Below are 17,629 nucleotides of genomic sequence, written 5' to 3'. Positions count from 1 at the left end.
CACTGTCGGGAACTATCTTGAATCATTACTTATATGAAAAAGTGCCATAGAGAGACAACCCATTCACAGAGTTGTCTCCTCTCAAGTCATTATAATGGGACTGATACTCATGCTTCAGTTCTTCTATGTTGCAACTGAAAAATGGCAGTATTGTTTACAGTGTCACTATACTGCTGGGGAAATCAGCCAGTGGAACCCCTAATGTTCACAGGGGTAACATTTTTAGGAGTGTGAAAATTGCAACATCCTTTGTCAAATGAAAAAGCATAGTCAAGTTCTCAATTTCCATCCTTCTCCCAGTCTCTGCAATCTAAACCAGACACAGTGGTTTGATTGTCATCACCTCATTTTATGGACTTTGGCCCAAAGAACAGATTCAGATACAGAATACATAGATCTCTTTAAAGACATTGATTTTTACACACCAGGGTCTTGAGATGATGCTGTACAATGTTAGATATTCTGCGGCCTTTTGTTAATATTAAAAAAAAACAAAAAACCCAACAACCCTATGTAAATCAAGTACAACGAGGCAGAATAGAAACTTAGATGCTTATAACTTCTGCAAATGTTGTATTGTGTTGGGAAAAATTTGCAGAAGACTTTATACACTGCAATTTTGAGCTCAGCTGTAATTATCTTCTCAAAGACTGAAGTTCATTTCTCACTTGGCTACTACAGCTTTTGCTCAGGCCCATCTCCAGTGAAAGTACAAAGGACAACAAAAAATCTGTGGCAACCAGTAGCAAGGAATCCTCTGTAAACCCAAATTCCAGTGAGGACCAGGGAAATGGCTCTCCAGAAACACAGCGTTTACCTTCTATATCCAGTACTCAGTTGGTATATATTGCTGCAGATTTGGATAGACTTAAGGAGCAGGTTAGTACATGCTACTATACGTACAAGAACATTTTCACTGACCACATGTCAATACTGTTTGGCATATTGCTCACAACATCTTAAATATTTACCAGTGCTGAAACTAGCATAGTCGAAGTAGGGAGGTATCACAAGCAACAAAGCTTTAGGGAGGCGCTGTTGTTTTTATTCAGATCTGGTTGGTTACAGAGATACCAGTCCAGGTACAGGTAATTAAGGAGTCTAGTTTTTCAGTAAAATGAATTTTTCAGCAGCTGTTGCAGTGGCTGCTGAAACCAGATTTTTCCGTTCACTTTTGGCACCAGTGAGCACTGCCCCAGTCTTGCACCTCTCCTTGTGTGAATGATGAACAGCAAGGACCTGGTGTCCAGGGGCACAGTGCAAAATCAGGCTTCATGTTTTGAGCTATTTCTGGTCTAAACAAATATTTACTATTTTAACCTTTGAGCCTCAGCAAGATTTTACTGGTAACAATGAGTTTAAAGCAAAATTCTAAATCTCACAGATGGTTGGGTTGTACAGATCTGCTTGGAGGGTCTCCTGTACTTTTGATTAAACTGAACTTCCTAAAACCTTTGAAGGAGCCAGCTTGTTATTATGATATGAGTAATATGGTGTTTCGTTAATTTTAATGTTTTGCCTTGAAGGGCCGTGGTGGGGGGAGGGCACCAAATGCTTAATTCCATTTTCTCGGGTATGTCATGTATTTTGGTCTTGTTGATTCCCATTTAATAGTCAGTAAAAATATACCCAGTATTTAAACATAACACAGTCTCTCCTTTTAATGCATGGGAGATTTTCAGACCTTGAGAGAACAAACCCATATATGTTCATAACAATGGTTGTATGCATATCTGTTTTTGTTCAGCTTCCTGAACTCTTGGAAATTATCAAACCAAAACTTGAAATGATTGGCTTCAAAAATATATCCTGCATCACAGGTAAAACTGGGAGTTTGATTTTAGTCATTTGGGGAAACAAAGGGAAAACATTATGTGTATGTTTATTCTTGTAATATTTACAAGTAAGAGTTTTTAAAAAAACTATACCATTTGATAGTTCTTTAAAATCTAATTTGGACTAGAACAGTTAATTAGAAATAGTCTTAAATGGGAGCTTCAGAGCTGGAAAAAAATTCTACTGAACTTTGGGAGAGTTTGTATCTGATTCTGAACTTCCTGAGTGTGCCTCATCTCTACTATTACCAACACTAGAAAGCAATTAATCTGATGATCTCCCCCACCTCCGCTTTTTTTTTTTCTGACTGTGACATGGACATTTAGTAACTATTTCCTAAGCTGTGTAATGTTAAATATAGGATTTGATTGCAGAAATAATATCAGAAATGTCTTTGTTACATATCCTAGAACAAGATGTATTGTATGGAGTGGGGATGGGAAGGGTTGCACAAGTTTGCTTATGTCTGGGACTTGGCAGTGTAGCTTAGTTTCAACTTCCACATTTGTAATTCAACAGGAGCCTTGGAAGACTCTCAGGCGTCTTTATCAGCCTCCATGCCTACCTTGAATAATAAGATCATTCAGGATTTGAGTGAATCCTGCTTCAGTTATCTGAAAAGCGCACTAGAAGTACCAAGACACTATAGAAGAACCAATAAGGTCAGTGCTGGTCTCATGTGAAAAGAAGTGCTCTCATGAAAGGCTGTGAATACAACCAGCTGATGTATTCAGGGTTTCTACCACACCTATCTATAGCTGCTTGCAAATATCCCTACTTTGTGACTGTTTAATTCCTGCCACCATTTCATTCTTGCCACACTCAAGAGAACTTTAATATGGTCTTTAAGAAAAATATCATACTTGGCTCTTAAAGTGTGACAGTAGTTGCTAAAACCTGCTGTCACCCTTAGGTGTCCTAGAGAACAGTTGGTTTCAAGTAGCAAGTGCCCTTGAGGCAAAACACCACTGCAGCTGTTGTTGGCACCATTGTCAGGGCAGATTGGAAACAATATGGAAATTGATCTGTCCTCTCATCCTTAGATTTGGTCCTGTTCTCCACAGACCCCTCATCTGTCTTGTCCTAAGTCCGAGTTGTAAGCACAATGGCTAGGTATGATCGTACCTGTTTTGTGGACAAATAGAGAGCGTTAGTCACTGATGCTGTCAAGCCTGTTCATTTCATGAATTTATTTTCTTTTGGGTGGGGGGAAGCCTTGATTTAAATAATCAATTTTAATCAGTTTTTGCATATGTACTTCAGTTATTTTCTAAAGAATTCTCAATGGTTGATATAAAACATTAAAACGTAAGAATGGCCATACTGGGTTAGACCAAAGGTCCATGTAGCCCAGTATCCTGTCTTCTGACCGTGGCCAATGGCAGGTGTTTCAGAGGGAATGAACAGATAATCATCAAGTGATCCATCCCCTGTTGCCATTCCCAATTTCTGTCAAACAGAGGCTAGGGACACCATCCCTGTCCAGCATGGCTAATAGCCATTGATGGACCTATCTTCCATGAAAGTATTTAGTTCTTTTTGGAACCCTGTTAGTGTCTTGGTCTTCATAACATCCTCTGTTGATTTACTACTGAATAGAGCCTTGACTATATTTGGTACATCTTTTTGCTACCTAGGATGGTACTCTATAACTATGTACATTTATTTAAGCATTTATGTAGCTTATTATTTTCAGATTTTTTTTAATTGTACATTTTTAGTATGTTAGAAAATGGTGAATCATATATTGCTTATTTTCCAGATAATTCAGTTTTTGCTCATGATTTTTGTCAAGCTGCATTAGGATGGTAACTGGAATTTAATTAAACATAAAACAGCATATACAATGTATTTTTATTAAAAACATTTATGTAAAATGTTTTGGATACATAAACTTCTTAACAAAACATTTCATATACAAGTAAATAATTTATTATATAGAGGGGTTAACTATAATCAGTGAATTACATTGATTATTTCAGGTCAGCCTGGGAAAATTTTTGAATATGCCTAAATGAAAATGAATGGAGCATAAGTTCCTGCTCACTCTTGAAAATGAGACAGTCTCCTAAGTTACTTAATTGTCCTTCAGACTTTTAAAACTAGTAGATTTCATCCCCTCCCTCCTCATTTTTATTCATAGACTGAAAGGAAGAGACAAGTTTTCCTGCTTTTTCAACTCCCAATTGATTTTTCAACTTTGAATGAATTTGCACAAATGAAGAAAATATTCTGTGTGCGCCTTCAGAAGCAGCTACTCTTGTCAATAACTGGTTGAGCATTTCCAGGTTTCAGGTGCTTAGCTAGTGACTTCCCCCAGTTCAGTGATGTGATTTTCTTTAAAATGAGAACTGAGCCACTCAGAGCTCAGGTAAGGAGAAGCTATAAAACATGCCTACGAGACCTCGGGTGGGCTCAGTGAATGATCCTAATGATCTTTGTTGGTGTCTCCTGGAGTCAGAGGCCTGGTCTCAATGCCGGTGATTATCTTGGCCAGTCTCTTGCGTCCAGAAGCATAACCCCTTGGTCCCCAACAGGATCAAGCCTTTAAAACAGTACATGGCCTGTGGTGTCCTATTTCTAACGCTTGACTTCAAAAGTTAGATATTTTCCCCCCGATACTGTCTTTATATAGAAAAGCAGCCTTTAACTTAAAGCTGTTGCTAGAGGCACATGGATTCAGCATAACTATTCTTTATTTCAGTGTTTTAAGAGGTGATGATAATTTTAGGCCTTAACAGATTTTGTATTAAACCTGTTTAAAATGAAATCTGACATTTTTTTATTTTGCTGTTTAAATTATAATAAGGTTTTCTTTTTAAAAATCTGATTTCAATAAATCCGATTTTAAAAAAAAAAATCAATTATTTTTATCCACCTTGCTAGCAGGAGACTCAGGAGACATGGTTTCATTTCCTGTGTGACCTTGGGCAAAACATTTAGTCTGTCTCAGTTGCCGCTCTGAAAAATGGGGCTTTGCCAGGGGTGGTATAAGGATAAATGCACTAAAAAGTGTCAGGGACTCAGATGCTATGGTAGTGAGGCGATATACGTATCTAAGACTAGGGCTGGCTGGTCAAGGAGGGTCGGACTGGGATGAGGAGCCAGGGTTAGGGAAGAGACAAGACTGGGACAAGTTGGGGGCATGGGGCAGAAGGGGTCAAGCCTCGGGAAACTCCCAAACTTCTGTGCCCATTAGAGTACACTCCCCTCCAGAGCCTGGAATGGAACCAAAATTCCTGAGTCTCACCATTACTGTGCTCTCAGCAAATATCTCTGAAATTCCCTGGCATCGTCTCTCATCCCCCTCTAGTCTGGTCCAGATAGCGGATGACTATCTACTACAGCTACCTGTCACTCCATTAGCTCAAATGGCAGAGGTCTGTGGTCAAGCACGGTTGATCCATGTACATGTCGGTATGATACCACATGAGAGAATTTATTAAATGGCTACTTCCTGATCTCGGGGCAGATTAATGTGGTGTTTCCAAAGACACGTAGTGGAACAGATACCTTGGCCAATGAGGGAAAAGAAGTGTTCTGTTAAATGTGTGGCAGTTTCTGGACAATTCCTGAGTCACAAGATTGCAGAAGTTGCACGGAGTACACCATCACGTGGGGATTGCTGACAACAGGCTGATTTGCCTCAATACGCAAATTGCGGGATATACATACAACTGCCTAGGTGACTACTGACTCCTGCCAGTTACATCTTTTCCTGTTCTCAAACCTAGGAGATTCAATGGCAAAAACTCTAAGGCAAAGTGAGGCTTGCTTGGTGATATGTTGTCCCCTTGCAGAACACTGAGTTGAGCAAAATTCAAACTTCTGAAAACCAGGAAATGCAGAGTTAAGGTTGCCCATGCAGTCTGAACTCTGCCTCTTTCAGCAATGCCCCAGTACTCCCCATTAACACACACGTTTATTCTACCACCCCACAGTTGCTGAAATATACACACACTTCACCTCCCTTTACCAGCTATTCACTCACCCACAGGATTCTGTCTAATGCTATTAAAGGACAAATAGGGGAAGGGAGGGAAAGGTTGCCTATGCCACTTTTCCCTCTGTTCTCCTAAAACTGATTTTCAGAAGTTTGAGTTTGGCTCAACTCCGCGTCCTGCAAGGAGATGACATATGCCCAAGCAGCATTAACATCCTCTTTGCCATTGACTATGCTTTGCGTTTCACATGTATGGTATATTTGACATGGCATTCTTAAATAACAAGATATTTATCTGCTCTGTTCTCCACCTTGCTTCCTACGTGATTTACCAGGAGGTGCCAACTAAAGCATCACCTTACGTCGACAGTGCTCTTAAACCTTTCTACCGACTACAGAATGAGTACAAGGATATGTTGACGCAGCCCAGGATTCATCAATGGTTGGAAAGTGCCCTATCTGAAAGCACACAAAAGTAAGTGAAAAGATAGTAGAACCATACAGAACAATCTCAGTGTTTGCCAAAACTGTAACCTTAACTCACCGGTCAGTTTTTTTAATTTCAAAACCAAAGCAGGCATATTCCGTTGATAGCAAGGTATGTTCATAGGGAGATAGTGTGGTCTTGTGTATACCACATGCAGGACTGGGAGTCAGGAGATCCAAGTTCTGTTCACAGCTCTGCTACTGACGAACTGTGTGACCTAGGATGAAGCACTTAACCTCTGCTGCACTTTTCCCCTCTTTAAAATGCATGTAATAGGTTACCCATCTTTTTAAAAAGCTTTTGAGATCTATGAATCAGGTGCTCTGTATAGGAGTTAAGTATTTTTATTGTTTCAGTAATTACTCATAGTTGAAAATAAAAAGGCATTTAAGTATTGGACACTTCAAAGTGTTTGAAATCTAGAAATTACACTTATTCTGTGGGTGGGTAGAAAGACTGCTGGATAGTAAAGAGACATGTCTTGTCTTTAACACTGAGCTCTTTTCTCCAAACCTGCCCCTATAAATATCCTGATGAGAGAGTGTCTCATTCTTCAGAAGAATACCATATTATTTTGCCTTTTTCTTGGATCAAATGGCGTATTGCCTGAAATCCCTACTTACGTAGGAACTTAAATTCCATTAACCTCTCTTTACTCAGGTATTATGAAACTGTATCAGATGTTTTGAGCTCTGTAAAGAAAATGGAAGAGAGCCTGAAAAGACTCAAACAGGCCAGAAAAACTGTAATTCCAAACCATGTTAGTTCAAACGGGGGCATGAGTGATGATAACAAAATCAGACTACAGTTGGCCCTGGATGTTGAGTACTTCGGAGACCAGGTAAGTTGGAAGAGAAAAGTCTACTTATTAAAGGGTTATCACTAGCTATTTCTTGTGGACCTGTCTTAGTTGTTTACAGTTTTGTTCAGGTCTGCTAGAAAAGGTTGCATGCAAATGCCTGTATAAGTCTGACTTCCATTAAAGCCTATCTCCTAAGCATAAAGCAATTCTCAATTACCACAAATAAAAACTAAAATAATATATTACACTTTTCCACTTTATTCATTTAATTATATGGGTTGGGAAGAAGTCTTGCGTTTCTTTGTTCAAATTCAATTCAATGATCTTCAGAACTTTCTGTTGTGAGAATGAAGCATAAGAAGAGATATAAGCCTCTTCTATGGTCGGAGTCTAGGGCCAGAGCAAGCATTTCCTTAATTCTAATTTTGGCTCTGACCCAGCAACTCTTGTGGCCCTGAGAACATTTAACACCCTCTGCCTTGATTTCCTCATGTGTTGGCAATCTTACCTGAGTTACTAAGTGAGGAGTAGTTAATCTTTCTGAAGGGCTGTGAAAATGCCAGCAAAGCAATAAGTATTACAATGCTTAAACTTGATTCACTTTTGAAATATCATAATGTCATATATAAAACAAAACCTTAACAAACACATACAAAAAGAAAAAATGCACAAGACATGCAGTATCACTAAGCTTTTTCATGTTTTTGTATTTGTAACCCTCTTCCCCCCATCCTCTTATCTGTCTTCTCTTAACTTGTCACTTCCCTGCAGTGATTGTCTCTTTAATGTATGATGTTATTTACTTGTATTATCTAGCATGCTTTAGGGTGCTCAAAGAACAAATGAGGTTTCCTCAAGGTAGGGTGTGTGTACACTCCTCACTTCAAATTACACGAACTGAACATTCATGCTGAACTATGGACATACTAGGTATATTTTTCAAAAGCAAAGCATAAATATTACCAGCTAAGTGCAGCTTCTGTAACATTAGTTACCAAATAATGTTGCTTTTTCCCTTGGTTATGGTTGTGGAATAAATAAACAGATCCTCTAGTCCATCAAACTTCCTGTAAACACATGCTTCCCTGGTACTGGGGTTTAGCACAGGGGTTAAGGGAGAAGACTTTGTGGGAACCCCTTGTTAAAATAAAAGTAGCAAATATTGTTACTGCTAGGGCTGTCAAGCGGTTAAAAAAAATAATTGCAATTAATTGCGCTGTTGAACAATAATAGAACACCATCTATTTAAATATTTGTGGATGTTTTCTACATTTTTCAAATATATTGATTTCAATTACAACACAAAATATAAAGTGTACAGTGCTCACTTTATATTTTTATTACAAATATTTGCACTGGAAAAAATAGAAATAGTATTTTTCAATTCACCTAATACAAGTGTAACTTTAGCATCCTCATGGCCAAGATGGAGTCTGCTTTGCAGGCAGCTCTGGCCAAGAGAAGGCGTGCGCAGGAATGCAGCAGGAAGAATCCCTTCCACCCCAGGGGCACTTGTTCCAACCCCCCCAGAGTGAACGAACACACCCCCCCCACCACCCACCCCAGGAAAAGTACAATGGCTATAACAAAGGGAGATATTTATTTACAGAGGGATGAGAGGAGAAAAACAACAAGGGGAAATATAGGAGGAGCAGTAAAACAGGGTTGCATCCAAACCAAGGCCCCACAGGCCTAGTGGTAGCACAGTCTGAAAGGGCAGACACCAAGCAAATGTGTCTGCACACAGAGTTCAGGAGGCCTGAGCAAAGTTCCAGTTCAGTGCTGAGTCTTGGGTGCTCCTGGTCTTCGGCGCCAGTAAAATTCCCCCAACAAACCCCGCCGGTGCCCCCTTCTGCTGCTCTCTGCAAAGCCACACAGAGCGACCACCGCCCCACTTAACTAGTTACAGCCTCCCTCCTTATTCCCAAATCAGAGTCACAAGCCCCAGTACTCACAGCCCCATGCAGCAGTGGGCAGCAGTGATACTGGGTCCAGCTCCGGCCCGTCCTTCTCAGGTGATTCCTCCCTTGCACACTGCTCCTCCTGGCTCCTGTCCTTTCCACGCTTCAGGCAGGTTCCGGGCTGCTTCACTTTGCGAGGGCCTGTGGGCTGCAGCCCTTCTCTCTCTCGCTCTTGCTCCAGAGCCCCACCTGGATTTTCCCACCTTTTTCTCACTGCTCCCCCTCCCCTCCTTAGGAAAAAGATTTAAAGGGGCCATGCCCTCTAAACCCCAAGGGGTTACACAAGTACTGTAGTGCAATCTCTTTATCATGAAAGTTGAACTTACAAATGTAGAATTATGAACAAAAAATAACTGCACTCAAAAATAAAACAATGTAAAACTTTAGAGCCTACAAGTCCACTCAGTGCTGCTTCTTCAGCTAATTGCTCAGACAACAAGTTTGGTTACAATTTGCAGGAGATAATGCTGCCCTCTTCAGTGTCACCTGAAAGCGAGAACAGGTGTTCACATGGCACTGTTGTAGCCAGGGTCTCAAGATATTTACGTGCCAGATGCACTAAAGATTCATATACCCCTTCATGCTTCAGCCACCATTCCAGAGGACTTACATCCATGCTGATGACAGGTTCTGCTTGATAACAATCCAAAGCAGAGGGGACTGACGCATTTTCATTTTCATCATCTGAATCAGATGTCACAAGCAGAAGACTGATTTCCTTTTTTGGTGGTTCGGGTTCTGTAGTTTCTGCATCAGAGTGTTTCTCTCAAGACTTCTGAAAGCATCCTCCACACCTTGTCCCTCTCAGAGTTTGGGTGGCACTTCAGATTCTTAAACCTTGGGTCGAGTGCTGTAGGTATTTTTAGAAATTTCACATCGGTACCTTCTTTGCGTTTTGTCAAATCTGCAGTGAAAGCATTCTTAAAACGAACATGTGCTGCACCATCCTCCGAGACTGCTATAACATGAAATATATGGTAGAATGTGTGTAAAACAGAGCAGGAGACACACAATTCTCCCCCAAGGAGTTCAGTCACAAACTAAATTAATGCATTATTTTTTTAACAAGCATCAGCATGGAAGCATGTCCTCTGGAATGGTGGCCGAATCATGAAGGAGCATACGAATGTTTAGCATATCTGACATGTAAATACCTTGCAATGCCGGCTACAAAAGTGCCACGCAAACACTTGTTCTCACTTTCAGGTGACATTGTAAATAAGAAGCAGGCAGCAGTATCTCCCGTAAATGTAAACTAACTTGTTTGTCTTAGCGATTGGCTGAACAAGAAGTAGGACTGAGTGGACTTGTAGGCTCTAAAGCAGTGGTGGGCAACCTGCGGCCCACGGGTCGCATGCAGCCTGTCAGGGTAATCCTCTGGTGGGCCGCAAGACAGTGAATGGTGCACCACGGCCACTGGGAGCTGCGGGTGACTGTGCCTGTGGATGATCAGTGTAAACAAACTGTCTCGCGGCCCGCCAGAGGATTACCCTGATGGGCCACGTGCGGCCCATGGGCCGCAGGTTGCACACCACTGCTCTAAAGTTTTACATTGTTTTTTGAGTGCAGTTATGTAACAAAACAAAAAATCTATGTTTGTAAGTTACACTTTCACGATAAAGAGAATGCACTACAGTACTTGTATGAGGTGAATTGAAAAATATTATTTCTTTTGTTTATCATCTTTACAGTGCAAATATTTGTAATAAAAATAATATAAAGTGAGCTCTATACACTTTGTATACTGTGTTGCAGTAGAAATCAATATATTTGAAAATGTAGAACAACATCCAAAATATTTAATAAATTTCAATTGGGATTCTGTTTAACAGTGATTAATCGCAATTAATTTTTTTGAGTTAATTGCGTAAGTTAACTATGATTAATCAACAGCCCTAGTTACTGCATTATCAGTTTTAACTCTGTCAGCACAAGCTGACTTCAATTAGGAGTGTTCAGTTCATGCACACATAGCATGTTTTAGATCAGATCCTCTATAATCGCTGAGAAGATAAATTTGAAAATTATCCATTGTTACAGTAGAACAAAATAAACACCTTAGCATTATTTCAGTAGTTTATTTAAGCAATAGTTTCTTGTCACACAAGGCACACTTATCAAAAATATGTCCTCAGAGAGCTAATTCTCATAAGTGGTAAGTTTGCTAGATAAACTTTATAGGGATCATTAGCAACAGGCACCCTGGAAAACTGCTCAATATTTGCCTGCAAAAAACGTATTAAATGAAAAGTCTTAAAAGCTGGATAGTCCTCTCTTTACAGAGATGAACACGTATAATAATGGACTTTGCTTTGTCAGCACACAACAAAACATGATATGCTTCTTTTCTAGATTTTTACAATAGAATAATGCAAACAAATAAGGTGTCTACCTTATCCTACAAAAAATGTCAGACAACAATTTAACCCTGTCTTCCGTGGGTTTTTTTAGATGCAAAAGATGGGATTACAGACAAGCAACATAAAAAGCTTTTCAGCTCTTCTAGAGCTTGTTCTCGCTGCCAAGGATCAGACTACAGTGGAACAATCTTAAATATATTTGAAAACATGTGATGAGGATGAACCAGGTCTCCAAAAATGGGAGGGAATTATTTCCCTCTTCTTTCTTTTACCAAACACTATGTAGCAATGAAGTGCTTCCTAATGCGTCTCCAGCAACAAGTCAATGCATCTTCTGTCAAGATACCCAAAGACTTGTTTCAACAATAAATTACAAGAGAGCATTCAGTGTAGTTTTCCATTGTATGGAAGGCAGTTTAAAGCATTCTAAACTTTCTACTTTAGATTAAAAGCAAAGCAAATGTTTTTATTTTTATTGTAAATCTTAGTGTGGAAGAACTGACTTAACGATTAAAATAAATATATAATAAATTGTCTTCCTAACTGTGTCATTGAGTGGGGGAGGGAATGGTGCAGTGGAGTCTATGGGTTTAGGGGTTTTTCATCAAAATGTTTAAATCCTGAGTCATCTTCAAACTTAATTTTCAAATGGTGATCCTATGTGCTGACATCTAGTATATAAATGTGCCACTCGTGGCTACTTTCAGACCTCTAGAACTAATGAATACATATACAACGGGAAAATTCTCCTGGAATATAGTGTTCACTGGAATGAGAACACTTTATTTCTTGTTGTTGCAAAATTATCACAACTGTGTATTTTCCCCTCCGAGTTGGATCTTGCGGAGTCCTGTGAAAGAACTGAAAGCTTTTATTGTCCCTTTTAGCTGAATTTTTCTCAGAGTTTATTTTATGACACTTCTTACCCGGAAGGATCCTGAAGCACTTCACATACTATGAATCATTTTATCCACCAATGAAATGTAACCACATCTGGGATGAAACGCAAATAGTGTTAACAGTGCTTAGCCAACACTACACTGCAAAATTTTAAAATAGGAGGTGAAGACTGGTTAGTTGCACAGATAGATTCTAAGTAGGCTGAAAGTAACTTACCCAGTCTGGAATTTAATCAGGCCACCAGAACGAGTGGTACTCACTGATTGTGAGTGAGTAGTAGATCTTTAATTCTAAGCAGCAGCATTGGCTTCAGTGTATTCAGTATGCAGATGGTGTTCTGCTCTGTAATCCCAGCACATGAGACCTAGCTTCATCAGTGGAGCAAATATTACTGTACTTCTGTGAAATCAGGCTTAATATTGATGAGTTGGATGAAGGAACTAGGAGAATTGCTGAGCATGGTTTGAGTGGCGCTCAAGGTGCTGGCTTTGACCTATGAAGACCTGAATAGTATGGGGCCTGGTTATATGAGGGACTGCATCTAATCAGGCTGTACTGCCACAGTTGAGATCAACAGCGACACTCAAGTTAGAGCTCTCTCAATATAAATGAGGGGAAGATGGTTTCCCATTAGGGTCTTGACACTGGGATTCTCCTTGGTCCAGAGCCTGCATTTATTAACCTTCCAGGAGCACTGCACAGCCCACCTCTTTTCAGACATCGAGGAAGGCTGAAGACTTCCAGTGAAGGAGTTGGAGATGGTAGAATGTCTACGTGGTGTTTCATGCCATGTCTGGGTAGAGCGTCTAGTTTTTGTCAGAGGCTATTACTTGGAGATGGTATTGTATTAAAAATATACTATGAAAAGCTTTCATTTTCTCAGGGTTTCTCAGGCTTTGGGTGTTTCCTGAAGCCCTAGCTAAGTCCAGTTGTTTTACATGTAAAAGGCGATAAGAGAACGGGGCTTTGTATAGTAGTAGCAGCAGTGGCTTGTTTTGCAAAGATGTGATATGCTGAATGTTGTCAAAAGTGATAGCACTGTGTGGAACCCACGATGTGCTTGTCCTCACAAGCAGACTGATAACTTAAGTCAGTACCTTTACTGCCCTGGATTGAGGACTTGTAATGCCTTGGACTGAACTAACACTGGATTTTGTGTGTAAGGTGGGCTGTGCATGACTGGTTGCTAGGCTTGTCACTTTTCTCAAATATAATTGAGTCCTCTTCCTATCTTTTTAATAAAATGCAGTTTGAAGTTTGTTATTCTCAAGCTATAACTGTCAGCTTCCCACTGAGTTTCAAATACAGCATGTAACATCCTGACTGAACAAAAGAATACATTGAAGCGTATTTTGGCAGTGTGTTCAGTATACAGTTTGCAGTAAGAATTGTTCACCTGTTAAGAATCCATCTTTTAATTTAAATTTAATAGAATCTGGCCTCCATTTTCTAGATTTACAATATTACTGTCTCAATTTCTGTAAAATAGTGGGAAATCATGTCTGACTGGTAGCCATTGATTGTAATTTAAATTGCAGTCAGCATCTCTTCCTGAAAGCCAGGAATCATGCCTTCGTTAGTGCTGTGGAAGATGGACACACTTTTTTTAAGATTCGTGGAGCCACTTTTTACTTAAATTATTAAATGTGAGATAAGTAATGTGGCAGTATCCTAAGTCTTGACACGTGAATGGGAAATTATAGATAAAGAATGTACTTGTGAGTAATAGAAAAGCTTAATGCCCCGGCCTTCTTTTTAAATAAAATGTTTGTTTTGTTGAGAAATGGCAGACTTAAATGGGATGGTTTTTTTTTGTGGTGTGCCTAAATAAAATTTATAGTGCAGCTGTACACTGTAAAATAAGATTAACATAAGAACGGCCATACTGGGTCATACCAAAGGTCCATCTAGCCCAGTATCCTGTCTTTCGACAGTGGCCAATGCTAGGTGCCTCAGAGGGAATGAACAGAACAGGTAATCATCAGGTGATCCATCCCCTGTTGCCCATTCCCAGCTTCTGGAAAACAGAGGCTTGGGACACCACCCCTGCCCATCCTGGCTAATAGCCATTGATGGACCTGTCCTCCATGAATTTATCTAGTTCTTTTTTGAATCCTGTTATAATCTTGGCCTTCACAACATCCTCTGGCAAGGAGTTCCACAGGTTGACTGTGTGTTGTGTGAATAAATACTTCCTGTTTGTTTTAAACTTGCTGCCTGTTAATTTCATTTGGTGTCCCCTAGTTCATATGTTATGAGAAGGAGTAAATAACACTTCCTTATTTACTTTTTCCACACCTGTTATGATTTTATAGACCTCTATCATATTCCCCCTTAGTCATCTCTTTTCCAAGCTGAAAAGTCCCAGTCTTATTAATCTCGCCTCATACGACAGCTGTTCCATCCCCCTCATCATTTTTGTTGCCCTTTTCTGAACCTTTTCCAATCCCAATAAATCTCTTTTGAGATGGGGCGACCACCTCTCCATGCAGTATTCAAGATGTGGGCATGCCATGGATTTATATAGAAGAAATATATTTTCTGTCTTATTATCTATCCCTGTCTTAATGATTCCCAACATTCTGTTCTCTTTTTTTGACTGCCACTGCACATTGAGTGGATGTTTTCAGAGAAATATCCACAATGACTCCATATTCATTCTGTCCATAAGTCCTGCACAAATATGCTCAGTTTAGAGAGCTTTTCTAAATGCCAGCTATGCAGATTCACCCTTGGGCATGAAAATCAAAATCTGAGTTCTTCCTGGCTTATGAATCATCCCCAGTACGAAAGATTGTGCAGGTTTAACAATTCTGGTGGTGAGCCAGAGAGGAGATGATCTTTCTCTCATGTGGCTTTATTGAGGCTGTATGGCAAAGGAGAGCAAAAAGTAGTCAACTTTTAAAACTCATAACCGACAATGGGAACAAATCTAAGTACAGTGCATTTTTATATAATCACTGAGTCTTTAAATGCCATGTAAGCTTGCATCTCATCCTCACAATGCTGCAGTGCTTGAGCCAGCATTTACCACGTCCTAGTCTTCACTATTACTCATAATCTACTCATCCTTGCCCATAGCAGTGTATCCCTTTCCTGCCCTCCAGGTGCTCTCCTTTCCTACTCACTAAGCATCCACTGCATGGGACCACTGCTACATGCATCTCCCATTCTGCTAAGTGCTCTCACCCTTTTTTTTATTTTATCATCATAATAAAATTGTTACTTGGGCAGAGCAGGGAAGTCAGACAATATGAAACTCCTTGTCTGTGGACAGTGCTATCTTGTTACGGAACTCCCTAGCAGCACGGCTAGGAGAGCTCTCGGTTTGCTGAATGAGTCATGCATGTGGGATAATACAATCTTCACCAGGAAAATAAAACCTCTTGTGCTTTGATGATAAGGGACATTTTAAAATCAATAACAGATTTCTGAAAGTTTGGCAGTTGCCTATATTACACTGGCAGCTATGACCGCGTGCATGGTGCGCTAAATTGCAGCTTAACTTCTGTTGTAAAATGTGAATCTATGGTATGTCTACACTATGAAATTAGGTTGAATGTATAGAAGTCGGTTTGTAGAAAGCGTTTTTATACAGTCGATTGTGTGTGTCCCCACATAAATGCTCTAAGTGCATGTACTCAGCGGAATGTGTCCACAGTACCGAGGCAACCGTCAACTTCCGGAGCGTTGCGCTCTGGGTAGCTATCCCACAGTTCCCACAGTCTCTGCCGCCCATTTGAATTCTGGGTAGAAATCCCAGTGCCTGATGGGGCTAAAACATTGTCGCGGATGGTTCTGGGTACATATCGTCAGGCCCCCCTTCCCTCCCTCCTTCTGTGAAAGCAAGGGCAGACAATCGGTTTGCGCCTTTTACTTGAGTTACCTGTGCAGACACCATACCACGGCAAGCATGGAGCCCGCTCAGCTAACCGTCACCGTATGTCCCCTGGGTGCTGGCAGACGCAGTACTGCATTGCTACACAGCAGCAGTTTATTGCCTTTTGGCAGCAAACAGTGCAGTATGATTGGTAGTCGTCATCGACGTAGACCTGGGTGCTCTTTTAACCAACCTCGATGAGGTCAGGGGCGACTGGGCAAACATGGGAGTGACTCAGCCAGGTCATTTTCCTTTTAAGTTTAGTCTCATGGCGATTGAGTCCTACCAGCAGTGCAGTGTCTTTTAATCAGCAGCCAGGAGAAGACGATGGCCAGCAGTCATACTGCACCTTCTTCTGCCGAGCACCCAGGAGATGACGATGGCTAGCGGTCGTACTGCACAGTCTGCTGCCAGCAAGATGTATAAAGATAGATGAAGTGGCTCAAAACAAGAAATAGATCAGATTTGTTTTGTATTCATTTTCTCCTCCTTCCCTCCGTGAAATCAATGGCCTGCTAAACCCAGTTTTGAGTTCTATCCTTGATGTTTTGAGTTCTGTCCTTGAGGGGGCCATTCAATTTCTCGCAAAGCCACCCCCTTTGTTGATTTTAATTCTCTGTAAGCCAACCCTGTAAGCCATGTCATCAGTCGCCCCTCCCTCCGTCAGGGCAACGGCAGACAATCGTTCCGTGCCTTTTTTCTGTGCAGACGCCATACCACGGCAAGCATGGAGTCCGCTCAGATCACTTTGGCAATTAGGAACACATTAAACACCACATGCATTATCCAGCAGTATATGCAGCACCAGAACCTGGCAAAGCAAAACCGGGCGAGTAGGCGACGTCAGCACAGTGATGAGAGTGATGAGGACATGGACACAGACTTCTCTCAAAGCACAGGCCCTGTCAAGGTGGGCATCATGGTGCTAATGGGGCAGGTTCATGCAATGGAACGCCGATTCTGGGCTTGAGAAACAAGCACAGACTGGTGGGACCGCATAGTGTTGCAGGTCTGGGACGATTCCCAGTGGCTGTGAAACTTTCGCATGCGTAAAGGGACTTTCATGGAACTTTGTGACTCGCTTTCCCCTGCCCTGGGGCGCAAGAATACCAAGATGAGAGCAGCCCTCACAGTTGAGAAGCGAGTGGCAATAGCCCTGTGGAAGCTTGCAACGCCAGACAGCTACTGGTCAGTTGGGAATCAATTTGGAGTGGGCAAATCTACTGCTGTGATGCAAGTAGCCAATACAATCAAAGATCTGCTGATATCAAGGGTAGTAACCCTGGGAAATGTGCAGGTCATAGTAGATGGCTTTGCTGCAATCGGATTCCCTAACTGTGGTGGGGCGATAGACGGAATCCATATCCCTATCTTGGCACCGAAGCACCAAGCCGGCGAGTACGTAAACCGCAAGGGGTACTTTTCAATAGTGCTGCAAGAACTGGTGGATCACAAGGGAC

The 17,629-nt window shown here is 41.0% G+C and overlaps 1 protein-coding gene across 4 annotated transcripts in view; it reads left to right on the top strand.

Annotated features, from left to right (window-relative positions):
- Window positions 1-11,925, top strand: part of COG2 (component of oligomeric golgi complex 2) — a 45,135-nt gene extending 33,210 nt beyond the window's left edge. For 3 of the 4 annotated variants that reach the window (XM_037895217.2, XM_037895216.2, XM_043543277.1), the window contains 6 exons: window positions 682-879; window positions 1,748-1,820; window positions 2,356-2,498; window positions 6,115-6,254; window positions 6,927-7,107; window positions 11,481-11,925. In XM_037895217.2, the coding sequence (XP_037751145.1) occupies window positions 682-879; window positions 1,748-1,820; window positions 2,356-2,498; window positions 6,115-6,254; window positions 6,927-7,107; window positions 11,481-11,582 (837 nt within the window). In that variant the 3' untranslated portion in view covers window positions 11,583-11,925. The remainder of the gene's footprint in view (window positions 1-681; window positions 880-1,747; window positions 1,821-2,355; window positions 2,499-6,114; window positions 6,255-6,926; window positions 7,108-11,480) is intronic. The other variant, XM_037895218.2, reaches the window with a different exon arrangement.
- The last annotated feature ends 5,704 nt before the right edge of the window (window positions 11,926-17,629 follow it).

Source organism: Chelonia mydas, chromosome 3 (genome assembly GCF_015237465.2).
Source record: "Chelonia mydas isolate rCheMyd1 chromosome 3, rCheMyd1.pri.v2, whole genome shotgun sequence".
Classification (NCBI taxonomy): Eukaryota; Metazoa; Chordata; order Testudines; family Cheloniidae; genus Chelonia; species Chelonia mydas.
The sequence above is the reverse complement of the archived record's forward strand: the minus strand, read 5'-3'. Positions and strand labels throughout refer to the sequence as shown.